We start from the raw sequence: 20,165 nt of genomic DNA, 5'->3' as shown, positions 1-20,165 counted from the left end.
TTTCAAAGAGTCCTTTTGCTTTTTGATATTTGATCAAGAAAACTGCTGCTCTGCGTCACAATTCACCAATGTTGGCTACTGAAGGGGCTCGCAAAGAGACATCAGTCAAGTCACAAGCCAAAAGCCATTGGCTTAGGGATGAGATGTTTTTTTCTCTCCCTTACATGTAATTTTGGTTATGACTTAAGACCTGAACAGGTTTATTAAAATACCAACGAAGTCATCTTGAACGTTCTCTTTGGATGAATTAAGTCATGAGGGCAAAGGCATCGTTTTACCAAGACACACATTGTTGTCAACTCATTATGAATTTGGCTGAGTTTTCCCGTTTCCCCTCGATGCTTATTCTGAAATTGGTTTTGAAAAGTAGGCCCCCTTATCTGAAATTGAACACGTCAGTGACTTTTCATTGGCTCTTAGAAAGCCGTCAAAGGGGGGAAAAAAAATACATCCGGCTGGTTTGTAGATTCCTTATGTATCGCTTTCATTTCCTACAGAGAGATTTGCATATCTGTAAAGATGTCCTCACCATTTTTCATAGGAAAGGTTGCATTACAAGTTGCCCTGTTGTATGAAGACTGAAACTAGAATATCTTTTAAGTATGGATGGATGCCCTAAAACCACAATGTTATTAAGTAGTGAAAAAATTGAGATATTTGTTTGGCTTAAGAAGTGAAATTCCAATGTCCCATGTCAAGGACAGTGAAACTGGGCACCGATCACAGCCAATCAGGTATAAAGTCATCTGGTTTTCCAATACTAAGGATCTTATTTCTTAATTTAAGACTTGCTACCCAGCCTCTCTTATTTCCAGTCTTATATATTTAAGCGGAAAGTGATGTGAGTCAGAAACAGATGTATTTGTTATCATCTTCTCTCCAGACTCTGACTGATTTTCCTTTTCTTTTCAGGATAGTTTGTCCGGAGAAAGACAAATGTGGTGGCAGTGTCGACACAGTTGAGGAAGCAGTATGAAGGCTTGAATGCTGAAGAGGTGGGCTCGATCCAGACAATCAACCTGCCCATGAAGTCGGGAAGCAGCATCCCATCCCAGAGGCAGCCATGTCTCCTTGCTAAGTGCCTTTAGCCTTTTTGCACTGGTGCCATGACCAGCCTGAAGGATCCACCAATGGAGCGCACCGTTGGGGGTTCAATCCCTGCCACTGATGAGTTTTACACCCGCCACCTCCGTATGGTCAATGGAGGGACTGTGTCAACCCGCACAGACAATGTCCATGCCACTGTGAGTGCAGGAGTGCCTAAAATGGGTGTACGGGCCCGGGTGGCTGACTGGCCCCCAAGGAAAGACCTTACAGGGGTTGTGTGGCACTCAGCTACGGAGCCTGAGATCTCTGGTGTGCCCTCTGCTGGCAAAAGTCACATTAAGTTAGGCTCTATAATGAGCCCTCAGGACTCGTCAATGCTGCGTAACATTCACAACACTTTGAGGAATCGAACCCAGGCCCAGGCCAACAACTACAGCCCTGACACCCGGTACCTAGCCCCAGGAGACTACAGAGGCCCTGCACATAGGAACCCGCGACAGAGACGCATCCGTCAGCGCAGCAACAGTGATATGACTATCAGTGAGATGGAAGGCAGCGGAGACAGTGGAGAGGACTGGGGTCCAGCATCGGGAGCCAAATGGTCCCCACTCCATCGCGAATACGGTAGCACCTCATCAATAGATCAGCATGGAGCCGCTGGAGAGAGCTTCTTTGAAATGCTTCGGGCCTATCAAGGGGACAAAGTGGACCAGCGTAGCCCTGCTCCAGAGAAACTGGAGGACATGCTGATTGTTGGGCAAAAGCAGGCCAGCATTGATCTTCAGGAGGATGTCGTAGACAGCCCGACTCCTAAAGCCAGAGATAAGCCCCCAAAGAGAAGAACTAAATCTGAGACAGGGGGTGAGTCTATATTCCGTAAACTTCGGAGCGTGCGGGGGGAGTCTGACTCCCCTAAAGCAGGGTCTGACATAGAGGACAGCCGGACGGAGGACACGGGCCCCCTTTTCAAGCCCTGGGTGTGTCAGAAAAGCTTTGCCCACTATGATGTTCAAAGCACGCTGTTTGACCTCAACGAAGTTACTCAGCTGCGGCAGATCGCAGGCAAGAGGAAAAATACCACCACGGGGGCATCTGCTGCTGCTGTAGCATCGGCTACCTCCACCCTCTCGTCCACACACAGCCTGCCTTACAGCTCCCCGAGCGGTAGCCAGGAAGACCTCAGTTCTAGGGACAGTCCTGGTCTGGACTCGGGGGATGAACAGAGCAATGAAATTCTGCTAAGTTGCCCCTGCTTCCGCAATGAGATAGGTGCTGACGGCAATGGGAGGCGCAGAATGGGAGTAGGTGGGGCAGGGTATCATGGGCTTGTGGGTGGTGGAGCAGTTCACAATGGCTCAGGGACCCTGAGTGGGGAGGGAAACTTGTACGAAACATCTGTGAGCACGCACTGCACTAATGCTGGAGTAGCAGTGCTAGAGGGACCAAAGGAAGGCCCCAGCACGCTCAGTGAAAAGGGCAAACAATACATTGTGGAGCATGTGGACCTGGGAGCCTACTACTATAGGAAGTTCTTCTACCTGAGGGGTAAGATTCATTTGACTGCTTTCTTTATGTACTCATTAGCATATTTAATGGGTGGTGTTTAAAGCGGTAAAGTTTCATATTACCCAACAGATGTTTTCTTTTTGTAATTTTGCCCGTTTCTCTGCCACTTTCTCCTCCTCAGAGCACTGGAACTATTTTGGGATGGACGAGGCACTGGGACCAGTGGCAGTGAGCTTGCGCAGGGAGAAGCTGGAGGAGGACAAGGAGCACGGCCAGCAGTATAACTACCGTCTCATCTTCAGAACCAGCGAGGTCAGCCATAGTGTCCTATCCTTCCTACACCTCAACCTCAGCATCACATCCATCCTTCCTGCCTGCGGAGTGAAACTTTTGGTTGCCTGTGAAAATAAACATACGTTTTGTTTGATGCCTGCTCGGAGCTTATATCCAGTTTATAGTACACCTTCTATACTTAGTAGAGATGCACCGATTGATTTGCCCGTTGACCGGATCAGTCTCAGATTCTGTGACAGTCAAATTTACACAGACTATTGTCACACATAGTGTTGCCAACTTGGAGACGTTCTCGCTAGTTTTAACTGACTTTGCAGACCCTCTTAGCGACTTAAGGCTATTTCTAAAAAGCTACAAACGACAAATTAGCCGATTTATTCAGACAATCAGGGAAAAAGTGAGAAATATAAAAATATAGGTTTTTACTTTGTAATTCATTCCCGTGCATGCTGCTCAGAGTAACAGTGCAGGGTCTCCTCTCCTCTCCTCTCACGCTGTGCACAGTCAGTAGGTGTTACTATAATATAAAATACACTTTTAAATAGATACTGACTCATAAATAGTTTTGTATAAATAAATAGATGTATAAATACATAGTTTTAGCAGTTGACTCTGTAATATCCCTACATACACACTATAAGATTCTATTTTCTGTGATTCTTCTCTGATATGTAAATACTATTTATCATGTTCATAATTTATAAACGTACAATTTAATTTTCCATCAAAGAAAAGTTACAAAATTGTTAGTGAATGCTGTCAATTATAGTTCTTAGAAAGAAAGAAAACCAGGAAAGTTGCAATCGATGTATCTCTGCTACTTGTATGTTAGAAGGTGTGTATAGTTCAACTGCTACTATGCCTGCTACATACCAGGCAGACCAGCCTGAGGCAAAAACCAGCCTCAGTCCTTGTTTCTTGTTATACAATCAGCCCTGGGACTATTCAGCTGTCTCCCAATATCAGCAATGTGTGAAGGAACTTGAGGAAGTGCACTCATCTTCCAGCCTCCAAGGCCTGTCAGTGCCCAACAACCTCAAACCACTCTGCGGAGAGTGTTTCAGTAAAAATAGAAGTCATATTTAGTTGCAATGTTGGCCCCCAGTCTTCTGTGTTTGGGTTTTAGGATTTATTATATGGACGGACACTTTCAGACAGAGCGTAAAGGCACCTGCCTGTGGCTGTTTGTTGTGAACTGAAGTAGGACAGGTGCATGTGATTAAAACCCCCCACACAACCCCCACAGACTGAAGTACCACAGGGACCCCGCCCCCTATCCTACCTTCAAAACATGGAGAACACAGGTCCATTGTAAACACGGGCCCTGCACAGCCTCCAGCTCATAGGAGAGATCGTGTCGGTCCATTCCAGCTGCTTATGATAGCTGACTGATTGAGTTCACTCCCAGAGTCCAGCACAATGCAGACTTTGTGTATACAGAATGCTTGGACAAGCACTCCCACCTCCTCTTCCTCAGTTCCACTTTCAATTTGCCCAACGTCTTGAGTCGTAATTGTCTTGTTGTTTTGTGTCACTTTCTTTGCGAGTACAGTAAGACGATTGTATCGCAGCAACTTGTATATAGTTGTGTAGTCTGTCCAGGCATGTTTTGCAATCAGTCCATTCAATCTCCCATGAGATTCCTGAAAGGCATTTTTTTCTCTTCTCCAAGCTCTTCTCTGTAATCTCTTCCTCTCCGTCTCCCTCCATTCAGCTCACCACGCTTCGAGGTTCTGTCCTGGAGGATGCAGTGCCTTCCACCTCTAAGCACGGCACCACCCGGGGGCTGCCCATCAAGGAGGTACTGGAGTGCATTCTGCCTGAGCTGGATCTGTCCTGCCTCAGACTGGCCCTCAACACACCCAAAGTCACTGAGCAGCTGATGAAACTGGATGAACAAGGGGTAGGAGGATAAAGCATGAGCAAGTGTTATTTTACAGAATGAGAACGTTTTGCAGCTAGCAACAATAGCTTGCCTGGATTTGTACAGAAAGAGAATTCGCGTTTATGAATTTTGTAATTTTGTGTTTGCTTCGTTGCTGTCACCCAGCTGAGTTTTCAGGTGAAGGTGGGGGTGATGTACTGCAGAGCGGGCCAGAGCACAGAGGAGGAGATGTACAACAATGAGATGGCCGGTCCCGCCCTGGAAGAGTTCCTCCAACTGTTGGGGGAGAAGGTTCGCCTCAAGGGCTTCACCAAGTACAGAGCCCAGCTGGACACCAAAAGTAACAACTCCCAACCTTCCCTTTTAGATCTATTACACACACACACACACACACACACACACACACACACCTACACACACACACCTACACACACACCTACACACACACACACACACACACACACACACACACCCAGATGTGTTCTTTAGCTGCCTAGCCAGTGGTCTCAACTTTGTATTACCAGGAGCAGTCCTGCAGTAAGTTAGTTTCACTTTAGTTTTATATTACACTATACTTTATAGTGCTTGTACTTTGCTCCTTTTATCTTGCTTTTGGTCAAACGTTTCCTTTCACTGGAACTCATTTTATCCCACCAGCTTTGTCCGTGGGACATTTTGACTTTACTTTACTTTTCCTTTCTCTTCTCATGTCTCCTTCTCTTTCTGGTGTGTCCACTACAAAAGTCCCTCAGTGGTACTAATGAGTGCATAGATGTGTCATTGAATCTAACTTTAGGAAATCGGACTCGACTCGAACAAACAGATTTGGTGATTGAATGAAAAGGTTTATCATTTCTGTTCAGTTTATGGCCTTGATGTTACAAAGAAACGTTGACTACAAACGATTTAAACATTTAGATACCGTCCATTGTATTGGAAACTGTAATGTGACAAAAGACTGGAAAGGGCTCCACTTACAGGTTGACTCTAAAACAGTTGACGGAGCATTGCTTTTGACAGTCATCTTATCCAGGCGGACATCGATCCACAGTTCGCTATTGTTTAGCCGTTTGGGCTACGGTGAAATTGCATCCTGTCTTGCACAGAAGCCATGGAGCACAGGTGAGAGAGATGGATAGTGGTAGTTGTGCAATGGGCCTCAACACTGAATTGCTATTTTTTTCCCCTGCAGCGGATTCCACGGGTACTCACTCCCTGTACACGACTTACAAGGACTATGAGATCATGTTCCATGTGTCGACTCTGCTGCCTTACACACCCAACAACAAACAACAGGTAAAGATGGAGAGCCCAGCCTTTGTATTTGTGTATCAGGTGAACTCCTTTATTTGGAAACAGATTGAGCAAAGAAAACCGATGAAAAGGAAGGGTGTATCAAATAGAGGAACGCTTGATACGACTAGTGGCTCAGTTATCAGATTTGACTCCCATCCAACTTTCATTCTAAGGAAAATGCTATTGTTTCCATGTGATTAAATGGAATGCACCATATGATTGGTTTGACTTTGCTTTCAGATTGAAGTCCCATACTCCTCTAATTAAGACTGTGTTGTTTTCCAATGACTAGTTGCTGAGGAAGCGCCACATAGGGAACGACATTGTGACCATCGTGTTCCAGGAGCCCGGCGCTCACCCTTTCACCCCGAAGACCATTCGCTCTCACTTTCAACATGTCTTCATCATTGTAAGGGTGCACGATCCCTGCTCTGAGAACACATGCTACAGGTGGGTTTTTTTATTTTTATTTGACCAGCAGAATAATGGCTAAGCCCTGATAAAATGAACAGCCCATTGAGGTGTACGGTAAATGTGCCAGGACCACAATAGAAACATGGCCATGTCTCTTTCTCTTTCTTCTGCACATACATGCTATGTGGTTTGTCAAAGAAAGGAAGGAAGGGGAAAAATAACCTTGGAAAGGTTTCCAGTTGACCTTCTTATGAGGATGGAACTGCGACTCACACTGAGGTTAAGTTAAAAGAGAGGCGGTCTACATCCAGATGTGTATCTTGTGGTGTGGAAGCACAGATAACAACACACAAAATGCCTTCAAATATGAAACAACCTTAAAGAAATTTAAAACAAGATATTAAAAGGATGCCGGTTATGCCACCAGGTATGAATAAGTAAGACTGTATCTAGAGACTTAGGAGACTCGTAACAATTTTAAGTGGGTCAGACTGACCCAACCCTATACCCTTTAACTGCCATCTCGGTGCAGCACTGGACTTTTTTTTATGGGACAGCTCCACACCACTTTCAGTGCTACCAGCAGTGTTTTTTTCTTTTTTTTTTGCTACAGTAGCATTAAGACAAAAGCATTGACTGGAAGGCATGGGGGGAAACATAAAAGCCTGTTGCGTGACTGTCCTGTCGCTCCCGATTGTGCATGGTCATGTCCACTGCATGTCTCCATCAGTATAAATTAGTTTGATTATGATCAAATGGAATAGATTGGCCCTTCAGTAGCTGTCCGACTGATAGGAGTCCTCCTCCTCTTCTCGTCCGCTGGCTGATTCTCAGCCTCGTGATGATCGGACTGCAACTCGGTGCATCTCTACCCCACCGCGCACACACTTTCTGTGTCCTGCATACCCATATATGACACACACACTTCACAGATAGTTGCTCCCTCTCACTCTCTTCCTCCCGTTTCTCCTTTTTACCTTCTTCTCATGCTCACTTTCACACGGTTACACACACACACATGCACGCACTTTTCCCCATGCACACTAATTCACTCTCAAAGACTCGCTCTTCACACACCCATACAATACAAGCCTCCCCCTCCCCCCCCCCCCCCCCCCCCCCCCCCCCCCCCCCCCCCCCCCCCTCTCTCCCCCTGCCTGCCACTTTGCCTTTGGGCAGCGTGAGCCGGAATGGTCTGAAGGAGTTAGCGGCATGCACATGAAGTGCTCTCTTCGCCTGGACATGCATGTGAGCGGGGAGGATTGTTGAGAGCAGAGTCCCTCAGAGCTCACAGAGTCCATCTCAGGAGTGGACGGGTCAGGCCAGCCTTCTGTCTCTCAGCTCGCACCCGCATCAAATTCAGGCTAATTTATTTGGAGCTATTCTTTTCTCTTCTCTAGTTCCTTTTTTTTCTGAGCAGCTACTCCATCCCATCAACCAGTGGACACCTTGATTCAGCTTGCTTTTTGCCTAAAGGGGGCATGTTTTAGTTTAAGCTCTGGGAAAAGACAAAGGGTGAAATGCTGGTTCTCTTGGTTTGCTTGATGGAGGAAATGGAGAGGCGCGGGACACCGAATCCTTGAGGACAATCTTATCTACCCCACCCAGAGAAACCGACGCACTCTGAGCCTTTGGCTTCTTCTCCTACTCCTGGGATTGAGGCACCAAATGTGAAGACTTCACTCCTGACTGTGTGTGTCACAAGTCTTTCCATGGATTCCTTTCCCTGATGATTTGGAAAAAATTCTGCATCCAGACAAGAGAACACAGGACACAAAGATTTGCTCCACCGTACCGAGTGGAATATCTTGAGTGTCGGCTTGTAGCTACAGAAGAGAATCTAGTTATCATCGACCCAGGGATTCACTTCACATTGATTGCAACAAAGATTCAGGCTATTGGGCAATAATACTCAGTGAGAACATGGTTGCTTTTGGGTGACACCAAGAGGTAAGTTATACACTGCAGGTGTTTGTGTTGATGTCGGCAGGTTGTGGTGTGTTGGTTTTGTTAAAACCATGCAGAGTAGTTGATGCAGGGATTTGACTTTTCCACTTACTGGATTCCAGCTGATCGCAAGTCACACATTTGCAAACACAAACAAAATTCTTCAACACACACACGTACTAGCTTGAAACCTGATTTCCCCAAAAAATATTATTGTGTGTTTATATTTCTGCTATCATGTCTTATGTCTGTGTCTTCTTATCTAGTGATCATGGGATGTCTTTATTATTAGAGATTAGGGAAGTACAGACTATGTTATGATTTCTTGAGTCATCTAGTTATTAATAGCCTGTTGTTGCCTGCTGCTGAGTTTTGGATAATGCTCAGGTCATATTGAGCCAGACCAGAGCATTAGAGGAGTAAGTGGCCCGGGGCCAGCGGGGTGCTAATCTGCTGCTTTCAACCGCTGCCTCAAAGTCACACGGGGCCAGCAAGGCGGATTGCATAACTAGCCCTTTGTCTGGGGTTTGTGCTTGCTAGCATTAGCCGCAACACTGCTTTTCATCTCATGATGTAGCAGAGAGTGGCAGGGTGTCAGCACAGGGAGCCGGCTTGTCAACTGTGATTGGATGTATAGTATTTATACGCCGGGTGTAGTCAGGCATAGTTTGCAACATTTCTGCTAAAGGCTACGACTTGTTATCTGTTGAATGGACTGGATGGGGATTTGTCCGGACTGTCCCATCAGCTCATCCAAGACCATGTCTCGGTTTTCATGCACTAATGGTCTTGGTGTATATGCTACTGACTGTACTGTATCTGTACACTTATAGCCTCCATTTATGCAGCCACACCGCATATAAACATGCTGCCAACTGATTTGATAATCCAAGCATGTTGTCCCAAATGGTAAATTAATCCCAATATGTTTAAAAAACACACTTTGCTGAATTTGTTCCACACTGAGCACATTTTAAAATTTATGAACAACAACAATGACACAACAATAGCTACACCTGTTAACTAATTTACAGTTGTCCAACTCGAGGAACAGACATTGTGTGCAAATGGAACAGGAGCAGTAGAGGGTAACAAGAGGAGAGAGCCTTCCCCGTAGGAATTCTAACACAATACTTTATACTCACAAGTAAAACGGGTCAAAGGCAACGATACCTTAGAGGAAACTATGTAAAGATGTCTCCACTATGCTGATTTACAAGCCCATGGGCTGTTTGTCCTTGGAACGTTTCTTTCCTCCTATTTATTTGACTATCATGGAATTCAGTTACTTTAAGTGTTTGCTTGTTTTCCTGTTTTATGCATAACATCTTGTTGTGTTTCATGCTAATCATATTTCTTTATTATATATCATATCATCATTTAATTCTATTTTGATGTATTTGTCTTCAGATATACAGACTTTAGACTTATTGTTTTCCTTTATATTTCTGCAACCATCTGTTTTGATTGTTTTATGACAGAACCAAACAATACTTTTAAAGAACATTGCTTACCAGGTATGGATTATGTTTCTTTGTTTACATACTATAGCAGTGACTTGAAACCTTTCCCCTCTTTTTTCCCCTTTCTGCAGCGTGGCGGTCACCCGTTCCCAGGACGTTCCCTCCTTTGGCCCCCCAATCCCCAAGGGTGTGACCTTCCCCAAGTCCACTGTCTTCAGGGACTTCCTGTTGGGCAAAGTCATCAACGCCGAGAACGCAGCCCACAAGTCGGATAAGTTTGGTGCCATGGCAACGCGTACACGGCAGGAGTATCTTCGGGACTTGGCAGAGCGTCACGTGACCAGTACTCCAGTAGAACCCACTGGGAAGTTCCCCTTCATCTCTTTGGCGCACAAGCGACGGGAGAAGGTGCGTCCGTACAGTGGGGCGGAGCTGCGGAGCCTGGGGGCCGTGACCTGGCAGGTTCATGCTGAGGACCAGGTGGCCGGTGCTGAACGCGAGTGCCTGTTGGCCATTTCAAATGACTTCATCATCCTGTTGGATCAGGAGGCCAAGGCGGTGGTGTTTAACTGTGCCACGCGGGATGTGATCGGTTGGTCAACGGGGAGCCCCGCCTCCATGAAGATCTACTATGAGCGTGGGGAGAGTGTGTCACTGCGCTCCATCAATAACAACACAGAAGACTTTGGAGAGGTTGTCAAGAGACTGGAGGTCAGTGGGGCACCACTACTGTCTGTGACAGTACGTCTCATTAACCGCACCATCTGCTGTAGCTCTCAGAGGTTACATCTGAGCCAAACACCCCAACACACTACTTTTATCATTGTGTTTACATTTGAGCTAGTTATCTGTGACGCTTATCTAATGCAGATAACAGTGACTAAAACTTGTAGAATAAACATACATTGCTAAACCAAGTAACCGACGTCAGTGAGTTCAACACTTCCTTTAGGAGTGTTCCTATAGCCGGTCCACAGGTATGTAGGCAAAAGTGCTGAGTGTAGTTCTTCACTGCTATTAGTTACTTCCAGTCCCCTGATGTGTGAGGGCATGTTACGCCGTCTCTCCGCTTCCTTGACAACAGCTGTATGAAGAACTAAGTATTGTTGCTGTTATTATAGCAACATAAGGGTGTAGCCTCAAATTATACAGTCACCAAAATGCCACAGCTGTTGTGTTGACTCTATGATTATAAGTCATGCTAAGCACAATATATAGTAATTAGGTGATTTGATATCATTACCTGAGGGTTTTCAATGCGGTGTAGGTACGGCAGTGTTTTTTGATGAGGCAATTTGATCATTCTGCTGACACTGCAGTTCTAGTTAACTGTAAACAAAGTACAGATTCACTGTTGCCTGCTACCAGTCCTGGCACGTGCCCTCCCCCTAAAGCAGGTATAAAGGAGGATCTCTGCTCTTTCAGGGATTTGCTACTATTTTGACTATTTTTCTGTTCTGTGTACTTACGACTATTTACTTCTCAGTTAACTGCCCACAGGTAGAGGAAGAGCTAGACAGGGTGTCTAATGGTGGTCGGCTGCCATGGGAGTGTACCAAATCATTTCAATTCAAGTGCTTGTTATTCATAGTATGTAACTGAAATGTGTGCCTCAGCTGGGGCGGGATTAAAGCTAGTGTCAGATGCATCTTAAAAGATGTGGTTGCTTTGAAGAAGGTTTATTAGTTTATCTGCAAAAGAAGGAGATAGTTTTACACATCATGCACGTCTTCTGCTCTTTCTCTGATTTGTCCCTCTACACCTCCACTCCCTCACTCTATCTGTTCTGTAGCTGTTGACCAAGGGCAGTCAGACCACAGAGATGACCCTGCGCCGTAACGCCCTGGGCCAGCTGGGCTTTCATGTCAACTTTGAGGGCATTGTTGCAGAGGTGGAGCCCTATGGTTATGCCTGGCAGGCTGGGCTCAGGCAGGGCAGCCGATTGGTGGAGATTTGCAAGGTGTCGGTGGCCTCGCTGTCTCACGAGCAGATGATCGACCTGCTCAGAACCTCTGTTACTGTCAAGGTGGTCATCATCCCCCCACATGAGGACTCCACACCACGCAGGTATAGTGTGGATATATTGAATCTGTAGATGCGAGAGAAACCTTTTTGAGGCTGTCCCATTCTCACTGTGAACGCTTCATGTGCCAACAGAGGCTGCTCGGAAATCTACCACATGCCGCTGGTGGATTACAAGAACCACAAGGAGGGCATGCCCTACGAGTTAAAGTTCCCCTTCCGCCCCACCAACAACAACAACACCAAGTGGCCACGCACCTCATCCAGCCCTCAAACACGCTCTGCCGGCACAGGGGGAACGCTGATCAAGGCCCCACCTTCAGACTTCAGTGACCGCAACGCTGCTGCTATTCCCCGAAGTGTGTCCAGTGACGGACGACCCGTGAACCCCAAAAGGTCACAAAATATACATAATGCTGTGATAAAACCCGCAGACACACTGAGCACAAAGCTGTCTGCTTGTAGTACACAGTTAAGTCTTTAATGACATACTTATGCGTCGTCACAGATACTCCCCAGGGAACGACAACTACGCTCTTGCCTGCTCCATTGCGATGGGCCGCACAATGCACAACACAAACTCTCCCTCCAGCCTCCCCTACGCAGACACCATGAGCTCCAACCGGTGGAGGCAGAAATCTATGCCGGATGGGTAAGTTCTTCTGCCCCCCCCCCATTATCCGTCGCATGCTAAATTGGCCTGCTGCACTACCTGGCAACATAGGTGACCTTCCTTATATCCCCATTAGGTTTAATAACAACAGCTGCCCGTCCCCTGTGGCATCTGTGCGGCAGCTGGCAGGTGAGGGGGTCAACGGAAACAAAGCGTGCTCGAGCTCTGGTGTTGGATGGACCCGAACTGGGGAGAGGGACAAAACCAGTGCAGGTAAAAGGAACTCCAAACTCTAGTCTCGGTATTAGCTATAGTATTAGATATGACGTGACTTTTGCTGTGCTACCACTTGTCTACAGAACTCATTAACCGTAAGTCTTTTCCTTCCGCAGACACTGTGGTTTCCAAAGGGGTGATTCCTAGACTCCAGTCGTCAGAGCAGGGCAGCCACCTGTCTCCGAACAAAAGCACTAAGGTGAGCTGTAATCAATAAGCACAATACTGGAAGCAAATCTCTTCCTCCTATGTGATGGCGAGTTGGTAGAGGAGGCACTGTGTAATAGTAAATATATATATATATATATAGAAAAACTGTTAAAATGCTGAATTGATCTCTCATCTCTGAATAGCCGGACGCTCCGTATTCATCCAGCCAGTCTAGCAGCAACACACTCTCGAGCAACGCCTCCAGCTCCGCCCACAGCGACGAGAAGTGGTATGAAGTCGGCTCGCGTTCGGGAGTGCGGAGCGATCTCGAGCTCAACGGGTATCTTCAGGGCACCTCCACTGACAGCGGCATCGATGCCACCTCCTTCACTGCCACACAAAGCAGCACAGCTTCCTCCACCGGTGCCTTCGGGGCCAAAGACGAAATCCAAAGGCAGGATGACGAAGCAGGCAGCCAGAGGGCCACGGACGCTTCACCTCCAACACCAGACTCTCTTGTCGCCATCGGAGGCAGTGAGATCCCAGCGAAGAGTCCATCAGCCATTCCGCTAGTACCTGATGGTGGCTCCTACAGCCAGAGTGATGCCGCCTCCCACTCCAGGTGTGCTGCTGTTCTGTCTGAGTCAGCTGTCGTCGGCTGAGGAATTTGTGGCCCTGCCTTGATGTTTCATTAAACAGAATTAATCATTGTAGTGCATATATATCTTGTACTATCCCAGATGCAAAATTCCAAAGCTCTGCGGTTTGGCATTAGACAGCGGGAGAGAGGAAGAATGAAATATGTGCGTGTGTGTGTGTGTGTGTGGTTTTGTATATATAAGTATATATATCTCTCTCTCTCTCCTGGTATCCATGATAGAAAGGAAGTGCTTGAAGTTGCTAGAAATGCAGACTGTGAGCTCAGCACTGTTCCCCCCTCTTCTAAATCCCACTTCCTTTTGAATCAACTAAAGCTTTCCTCCGTCTCCTCTTCACTCAGCCAGAAATAACTCGGCTCCACCAGACCTGTACATTGGCAGCTTTGTTTTATAGTATGTGCACGCCAGCACACCGACACAAAACCTGCTGTTTGAAAATTTGAGCTTTTATTTCAAACTATGGAGAAATGTTATTTGAAGTTGCTGGAAATGAAGTGCAAGGACACTGTGTCCTATTTTTTTAAATCTAAAGTTATCTGTTGATCCCATCTGCAGAGATAGCATGAAATGCAGTGCTGGATTAGGTAATTGATGTGTTTTAGCAGAATCTGTTATCTTCTGTTTATACATGAAAATAGTCTTAATGCAACCGCTTAAATATTATGGCGGTTTGAATTAGAAGGAAAGTGTCTCTCTGGGCGAATTCATTTTCAGCCAAATTAAACATATTTGTGCTTCATCAATCATGCTAATTGAAGCAAGGCAAAATACAATTAAGCACAAAACTAAACTAACTACATTATATACTTGACTATAGATAGGCTAATGGTTTGTCTCAACTCCCTCCCTCTTTTTCTCCAGCACACTCAGTTCAGGCCACTCGGGGAGTCCCATGGACCAGGGACAAGACGAGGCGGCTGCAGCCACCTCCCCTACATCACCGAACAGCAAGAGTTTCTACCCTCGTCAAGGAGCGACCTCCAAGTACCTGATTGGATGGAGGAAACCCGGGGGAACCGTCAACTCTGTGGACTTCGGCAACACTCGCAAGTAAGATCGGAACTCGTGTCCCCTGCAAATGCTGCATGTTGAGAAAATGATCATTCGGTGTGGAAATGCGTCCAGCTGTTGGTTGGGTTGATGTTTAAGAGATTGGGGAAAGGAATTACATTTTCTTTTTTGTATTTTGTCTCACTGAATAATACTTTTTTAGTTTGGCCAACAATGCCACCATGTGGTGTAGCTGGGTTTGAAACTTTCAAGCAGATCTTTTGGTTCCCATAGACGGGTGACTAACATAATTTCCCTTTATCACTCATTCAATGCAGCATGTGTCTCGTTGTTTGGCCCAAAGGGCGATTGCATCATTTGTGGTTGGTGGTAACTGCTGTTTTCTCACTGTACAGCTGTTCATCAAACCAAAGATAGTCCGGCTGAAGCAATTAAGTGGTTAAGTGTCATGTCGAGGGCATTTGAACATCACAGAGAAGAGTTGAGCCGCTCCTTATCGTTCACAGATTCCCATCCGGTCTCAGAATTTGAACTGCTGACCTTTAATCACAGGCGTGCTGTGTTATGTTCTTGGCCACCACCTTTGCCTACTGATGTGCTGTATAATGAGTGTTATTTGGATTTAAGAGGTATCTCTCTGATTCAAATCTTGCTTTTGTCTCCAGACGGCACCAGAGTGACGGTCTGCTGGGAGGTCAGCCGCAGCTCAGGGCCAATCTCCGGGGCTCCCAGTCGCCCCAGCGGCACACTGCCAAGTCCAGCCTGGAAGAAGACTTGAAGAAGCTCATCACACTTGACAGCCCTCCACCTACAACAAGTGAAGAGAAGGTACTGAGAAAGGCTGTGGGCTAATTGTCCATACTGATGCTCGCAACGTAGCGCGGCGATTCCTGACCAATCAAAAATGTGCGTTTGCAGTATTCTTTCTCTTTTGTTTTACCTGTGTCCTGTCACTCATCCGTTTCCATTCCTTTCTGAAGCCGCTGTTTCCGGGTCCGCCGCCCACTCGTCGCTCCCTCCAGAGAACCCTGTCAGATGAGAGTATTTACAGCGGGCAGAGGGAGCCCTCCTCCAGCGGACAGCGCGACACGCCTACCGACCTTCTGTTCAGCTGCTCCACCATGCCCCGCTCGCCCACCGCTCGCCATGGACCAAGCCGGCGAGCGTCACACAAATCCCTGGGTGAATGTTTAGTCTGTAGCTGATCATAGAGGAGGTGGCAGTGTGATGCATATTTTCTTTTGTAGTTCGAAAAAGTAATGAAGTAGGATAATATGATTTGCAATACATAGTAAATAGGGTTTGTGAACTTAATCTCAAAAAACTTAAAATAGGCGCCTTCAAAAATATCTCAAAATCTCTTATTTTAAATGTAGCATCGCTGCTGGCTTCAAAAAATTCTCTATTTTTCCCATTCACTATGTTTTACTTTGCTGTTTCCTCTTCCCAGGAGACCTGACAGCCTCAGAGAGCTCAGAGCTGGAGCTGGAGCTGGAGAGGAAGAGGCAGCAACTGCAGGACGCTGCCCTCATGCCGCTGCCTGACACTGGGGCAGATGGCCCGCTGGACTGGGCCCACCTGGTAGACGCTGCCAAGGCCTTTGAGGGTAGGCACACGTTGTGTTTTCATTTCCTCCTCGAAATCACTGGAAGTGAAGGTTCATGACTGGTATATCTTTTTTTAGTGGTAGGTGTGGCCAGCTGCCATCTTTATCCTCACCAGAAGAGGGCACCGTTAGTCTTTATTTGTTCTTTCTCCAAGTCTAATAATACCTCTTCTAACTGTTTTTTATTCAGAGCAGAGGCTGGTCTTCCTTGCAGCCCAAGAGGAGAGCTCCATGGCTGAGACTGCAGCAGCCACCAGTCCCCAGCAGGCTGAGCCTCAGGCAGCACCGCTGAGACAGCCCTCGCCTGGGTAAGAGGCCACGGGTTCATGGCCCGGGACCAGTGTTTGCTCTAATCCACTGGTTTCCAGCATTGTGCCATGGAAGTCCCTGTAGATTTCACTGCGGTTAAACACTACAGCAGCTGATATCACAAATTAGTCCTCCGTTCGGGTCCACTGCATGCTAATCAGCAACTATAGTGTATAAAGTACACCTCCACAGGACTTGGAAAGGGCAACTTTTGATCGTGGCGCAGCTTTAAACACTGCTTCATTCTGATGTTTCAGTGTTCCGTCCAGCTAATGTCCTGGTTGTCCTTTTTCTCAGAGAGACTCCAGCCTGCCTGGTGGGGAAGGTCAGCCAGCTGGAGTCGATGGTGAAAGTGCTTCAGGAGGACTTGAAGAAAGTGAGTCATCTCATTAGAGTGAGACACACAGACTTAGACTGACAAGATGTGGTGCATCAGATTTAATTGTTTTAGTGTCAAAATCCATGTAAATGAGGCTTTAACTCACTAAATATGGTTTTGTAATAAGCCAGCGCAGAACTGGGCAGCTTTGAATAACTGGAATAATCTTCTTGCCAATTTTGTACCTAAGCACTGTTGATGAAATTAAATCACATCAAAAGGGGGAACCCGTGAGTCTGTTGTTGAACCGAGTCAAACCTACGATCACACTGCTCACACACATCTCTGTCCCCGCCAGGAGAAGGACGCCAAGGCGTCACTGCAGGCTCAGATCCAGAGCCTGCGAGAGGACAACCAGCGTCTCCTGGAGGAGTCCTACAGCGCCTCAGCCAAGCTCAAGAAGTTCACAGAGTGGGTCTTTAACACCATCGACATGAACTGATGCACACAGCTGCAGACTGCTCTACATTAGGAGTTTGACCACTACTCAAGCTGATCTGAAACGTGGTTGTTCAGTGCTGCACACACACACAACAGAATGACTTGTAAAAACTCTCATCATAAACGTTTACTCTCGGGCTTTGACAAACCAGTGCCAACATGGACTTACACGTCATCCGTCTTCAGCCTTGTGGATCTGTGGTAGGATCACCATGAAAGACTTTGGGGAAAGACCAGGGGAATAGAGGAAAAAGAGCAGTGGTGCAACTGTGCGTCCGTTTTGATCAGCATGCACTCCCCCCCCCTGAGAATTTCTCAAATATGATGTTTTGTGTCCAATCTAATGGATTGTTGGTACCCCTGCATGTCAGAGACGGCGAGATGTCGAAACTAACCAAGAGGGATTTAAAGCCACTGTCCCCATTTATCTCCCCAGCTAACCTAATTAAAAGCGAACAGATTTCCAATTAAAAAGCCCCAACACAAATTAAAATGTGTGAAAATAGTCCCATATTCCTCTGATAGAGCTTTACACTTTCTAAGAATTGAGCGACAGTGTGTTGTAAATTATCAATTTTCACTGATTGTTTTGTATGACTAACCAAAATTAAAAAAAAGGTATATGAGATGATGGGAGACGTTGTCTCCCATAAGTCACTATGCTTTCTCGTAAGCAGTGTAGGTAGGTCGACACAGACAGACCGAGACAGACAGGCCCTCTGCACAGCACATAGCTGTAAACACTGTACGGTCAAGTATGTAATGCCTATGCACTGTGATAAGAAGTGTATCAAATGTCTAACTTCTAGAGGGTTAAAAGCAAGTTAAAAAAACGACTGGTCACAAGCTGATGAAAAGAATATGTAATGTAAAATCACAGAACAATATGTTCAGTTCAGTGTCACCTATTCAGATTATTGTAAATATATGCTGTTAACATTTATTTTCTCACCTCTGCCCTTGATATATGTAAAGAGTATTTATGACAAAGATGATGGCCAAGAAAATAAAAACAAGTCGTATGCAGTCAAGAGATCTGCATGTACTTATAATGGCCAGTCACTTATATGAGAATATCTATATATCTATATAGATATATCTATATATCTATATAGATATATCTATATAGATATATAGATATATCTACTTCAATTTCAAACTGAGTTTTAAACAGGAAAAAGCTTTGATTGACAGCGCCACCTAGTGTTGACAACATGCCCTCCATCCATAGCATGCTTCAATGCCTCAATCTGATCCTTATTCAGTTTAAATCGGTACTGTTAAATATATGATTACACAGTAAGATAATGTGTAAATCCTGAAATTCCAGCTACAGAGTTCTCTGTAGTGTGTAAATCTGCTTGTAAACCAGACCTGAATTTGGTCTGCAGATAACCACAGAAAGTCCTTATTTAAGCCTCATAACTGTTCCTTTTGTACTCAGATACTGTGCAACTGTATATAAGGAGAGTTTGATATTCATCGGAATTTGCACCTTCATTCTTATTTTTTAAGATTATTTTTTGATGTATTTCTGCTTTATTGGCTAGGATATAGTGGAGAATGTAAGACGCTACGTGAAAGATAAACAAGGGAGACATAAGACAGGACAAAGACCATGAGCCGGACTCGAGACGGAATGAGTCCCGGGCCCCTAGCACAGCAGATCGCCCCTGCCACCTTCATTATGAACATGTGTGACAGCATGTGATCCTTTCCATTCAGCTGTGATGTGTAAAAAATGTTTATATCTATTAAAGATATTTTGTTGAATTACACTTCGCCTCACAGAGTGGTCTTTTTCTTTTTGGTCGTGGCAGATATAATGTGATTTAGACACGACGGATATTCATTTAGAGACAGATTTCCTAAAAAAACAACAAAAAACATCAAAGACAAAAACAGGAAGTGGTTTCACCGCTCGGGGCCACACGAGGTGACTTCCAGAGTCAATGGATACCCGTCAGTGGCCTGGCAGGAGGTGACGGCCTGTTGTGAGTAACACAGAGCTGCTGTTTTCCCACTTAGGCGTGATTATGATTACACAGGGTATAGTCTTCCTGACACGAGCCTCGATCAGACAGACTGATGGATGAGGATAACCTCTGGGGACATAAACGATAATGGATCCAATAAATGACTGGAGGGTGATGTCATGCAGAGTTATGGCTACACCGCTGCAAAGCTGTTTTTGGATATGTACGTGTTTTTATTCGTCTGCCTTAGAATAACAAACACACGGCCACGTGCGGGCTACGTTCCACGGAGGTGTTGGTAGCTAGAAGTTTCCCCACTGTCCATGAAGGGATCCATTTCATGGTTGAATGGAGGAGAAGGGGGACAAATCTATAGTCGTAGTTCTGTGCAACAACGAGTCCCCTCACAGTGACAATGCTAACACAATGGTGTTTAGTATTCACCATGGTATTTAGCCTGTTGTCATGCGAATTGTTGGCTAGTGAGCACAAAGTTGTGCTGAGGTATTCGGGGGCATGAACCAAAGTTTTTAATTTCAGCTCGATAATGGTGAATTATAATGTATCCTCTACGGGCCTGGGATATCTGTTGCAAGTTCTCATGGCAATCAGCCAGCAGTTAATGAGGTATCTCAGCTGACTGACCCGTCGCTGTCCCCAGAGCCACGCTACTAGCATGACCTATAAGAGGGAATGTCATATTAATAAGACCTGATACCGACTTCATTTGTCTCATTTAGACTGCTGATGCCTCATCTTTACTTTGGCTGAACTTCACTTTCTGAACTGTGGGTTTTTTTGTCCGTCATCTCATCTCATATCTGACCAAATATCTCTGTCATTACAAAAACACTAGGGCATGTGATCATTG

The 20,165-nt window shown here is 45.8% G+C and overlaps 1 protein-coding gene across 2 annotated transcripts in view; it reads left to right on the top strand.

Moving 5' to 3' along the window:
- Positions 1-19,090, top strand: part of LOC306707544 (signal-induced proliferation-associated 1-like protein 1) — a 33,330-nt gene extending 14,240 nt beyond the window's left edge. For both annotated transcript variants that reach the window (XM_079175048.1, XM_079175049.1), the window contains 20 exons: positions 913-2,592; positions 2,735-2,865; positions 4,562-4,750; positions 4,898-5,072; positions 5,925-6,028; positions 6,321-6,478; positions 9,984-10,563; positions 11,645-11,919; positions 12,010-12,270; positions 12,383-12,526; positions 12,624-12,760; positions 12,880-12,962; positions 13,117-13,535; positions 14,434-14,622; positions 15,249-15,411; positions 15,564-15,765; positions 16,034-16,189; positions 16,380-16,497; positions 16,796-16,874; positions 17,176-19,090. In XM_079175048.1, the coding sequence (XP_079031174.1) occupies positions 1,107-2,592; positions 2,735-2,865; positions 4,562-4,750; positions 4,898-5,072; positions 5,925-6,028; positions 6,321-6,478; positions 9,984-10,563; positions 11,645-11,919; positions 12,010-12,270; positions 12,383-12,526; positions 12,624-12,760; positions 12,880-12,962; positions 13,117-13,535; positions 14,434-14,622; positions 15,249-15,411; positions 15,564-15,765; positions 16,034-16,189; positions 16,380-16,497; positions 16,796-16,874; positions 17,176-17,319 (5,193 nt within the window). In that variant the 5' untranslated portion in view covers positions 913-1,106 and the 3' untranslated portion in view covers positions 17,320-19,090. The remainder of the gene's footprint in view (positions 1-912; positions 2,593-2,734; positions 2,866-4,561; positions 4,751-4,897; positions 5,073-5,924; positions 6,029-6,320; positions 6,479-9,983; positions 10,564-11,644; positions 11,920-12,009; positions 12,271-12,382; positions 12,527-12,623; positions 12,761-12,879; positions 12,963-13,116; positions 13,536-14,433; positions 14,623-15,248; positions 15,412-15,563; positions 15,766-16,033; positions 16,190-16,379; positions 16,498-16,795; positions 16,875-17,175) is intronic.
- Positions 19,091-20,165: the final 1,075 nt, after the last annotated feature.

The sequence above is a fragment of the Pholis gunnellus genome (genome assembly GCF_910591455.1).
Source record: "Pholis gunnellus genome assembly, chromosome: 15".
Classification (NCBI taxonomy): domain Eukaryota; kingdom Metazoa; phylum Chordata; class Actinopteri; order Perciformes; family Pholidae; genus Pholis; species Pholis gunnellus.
The sequence above is the reverse complement of the archived record's forward strand: the minus strand, read 5'-3'. Positions and strand labels throughout refer to the sequence as shown.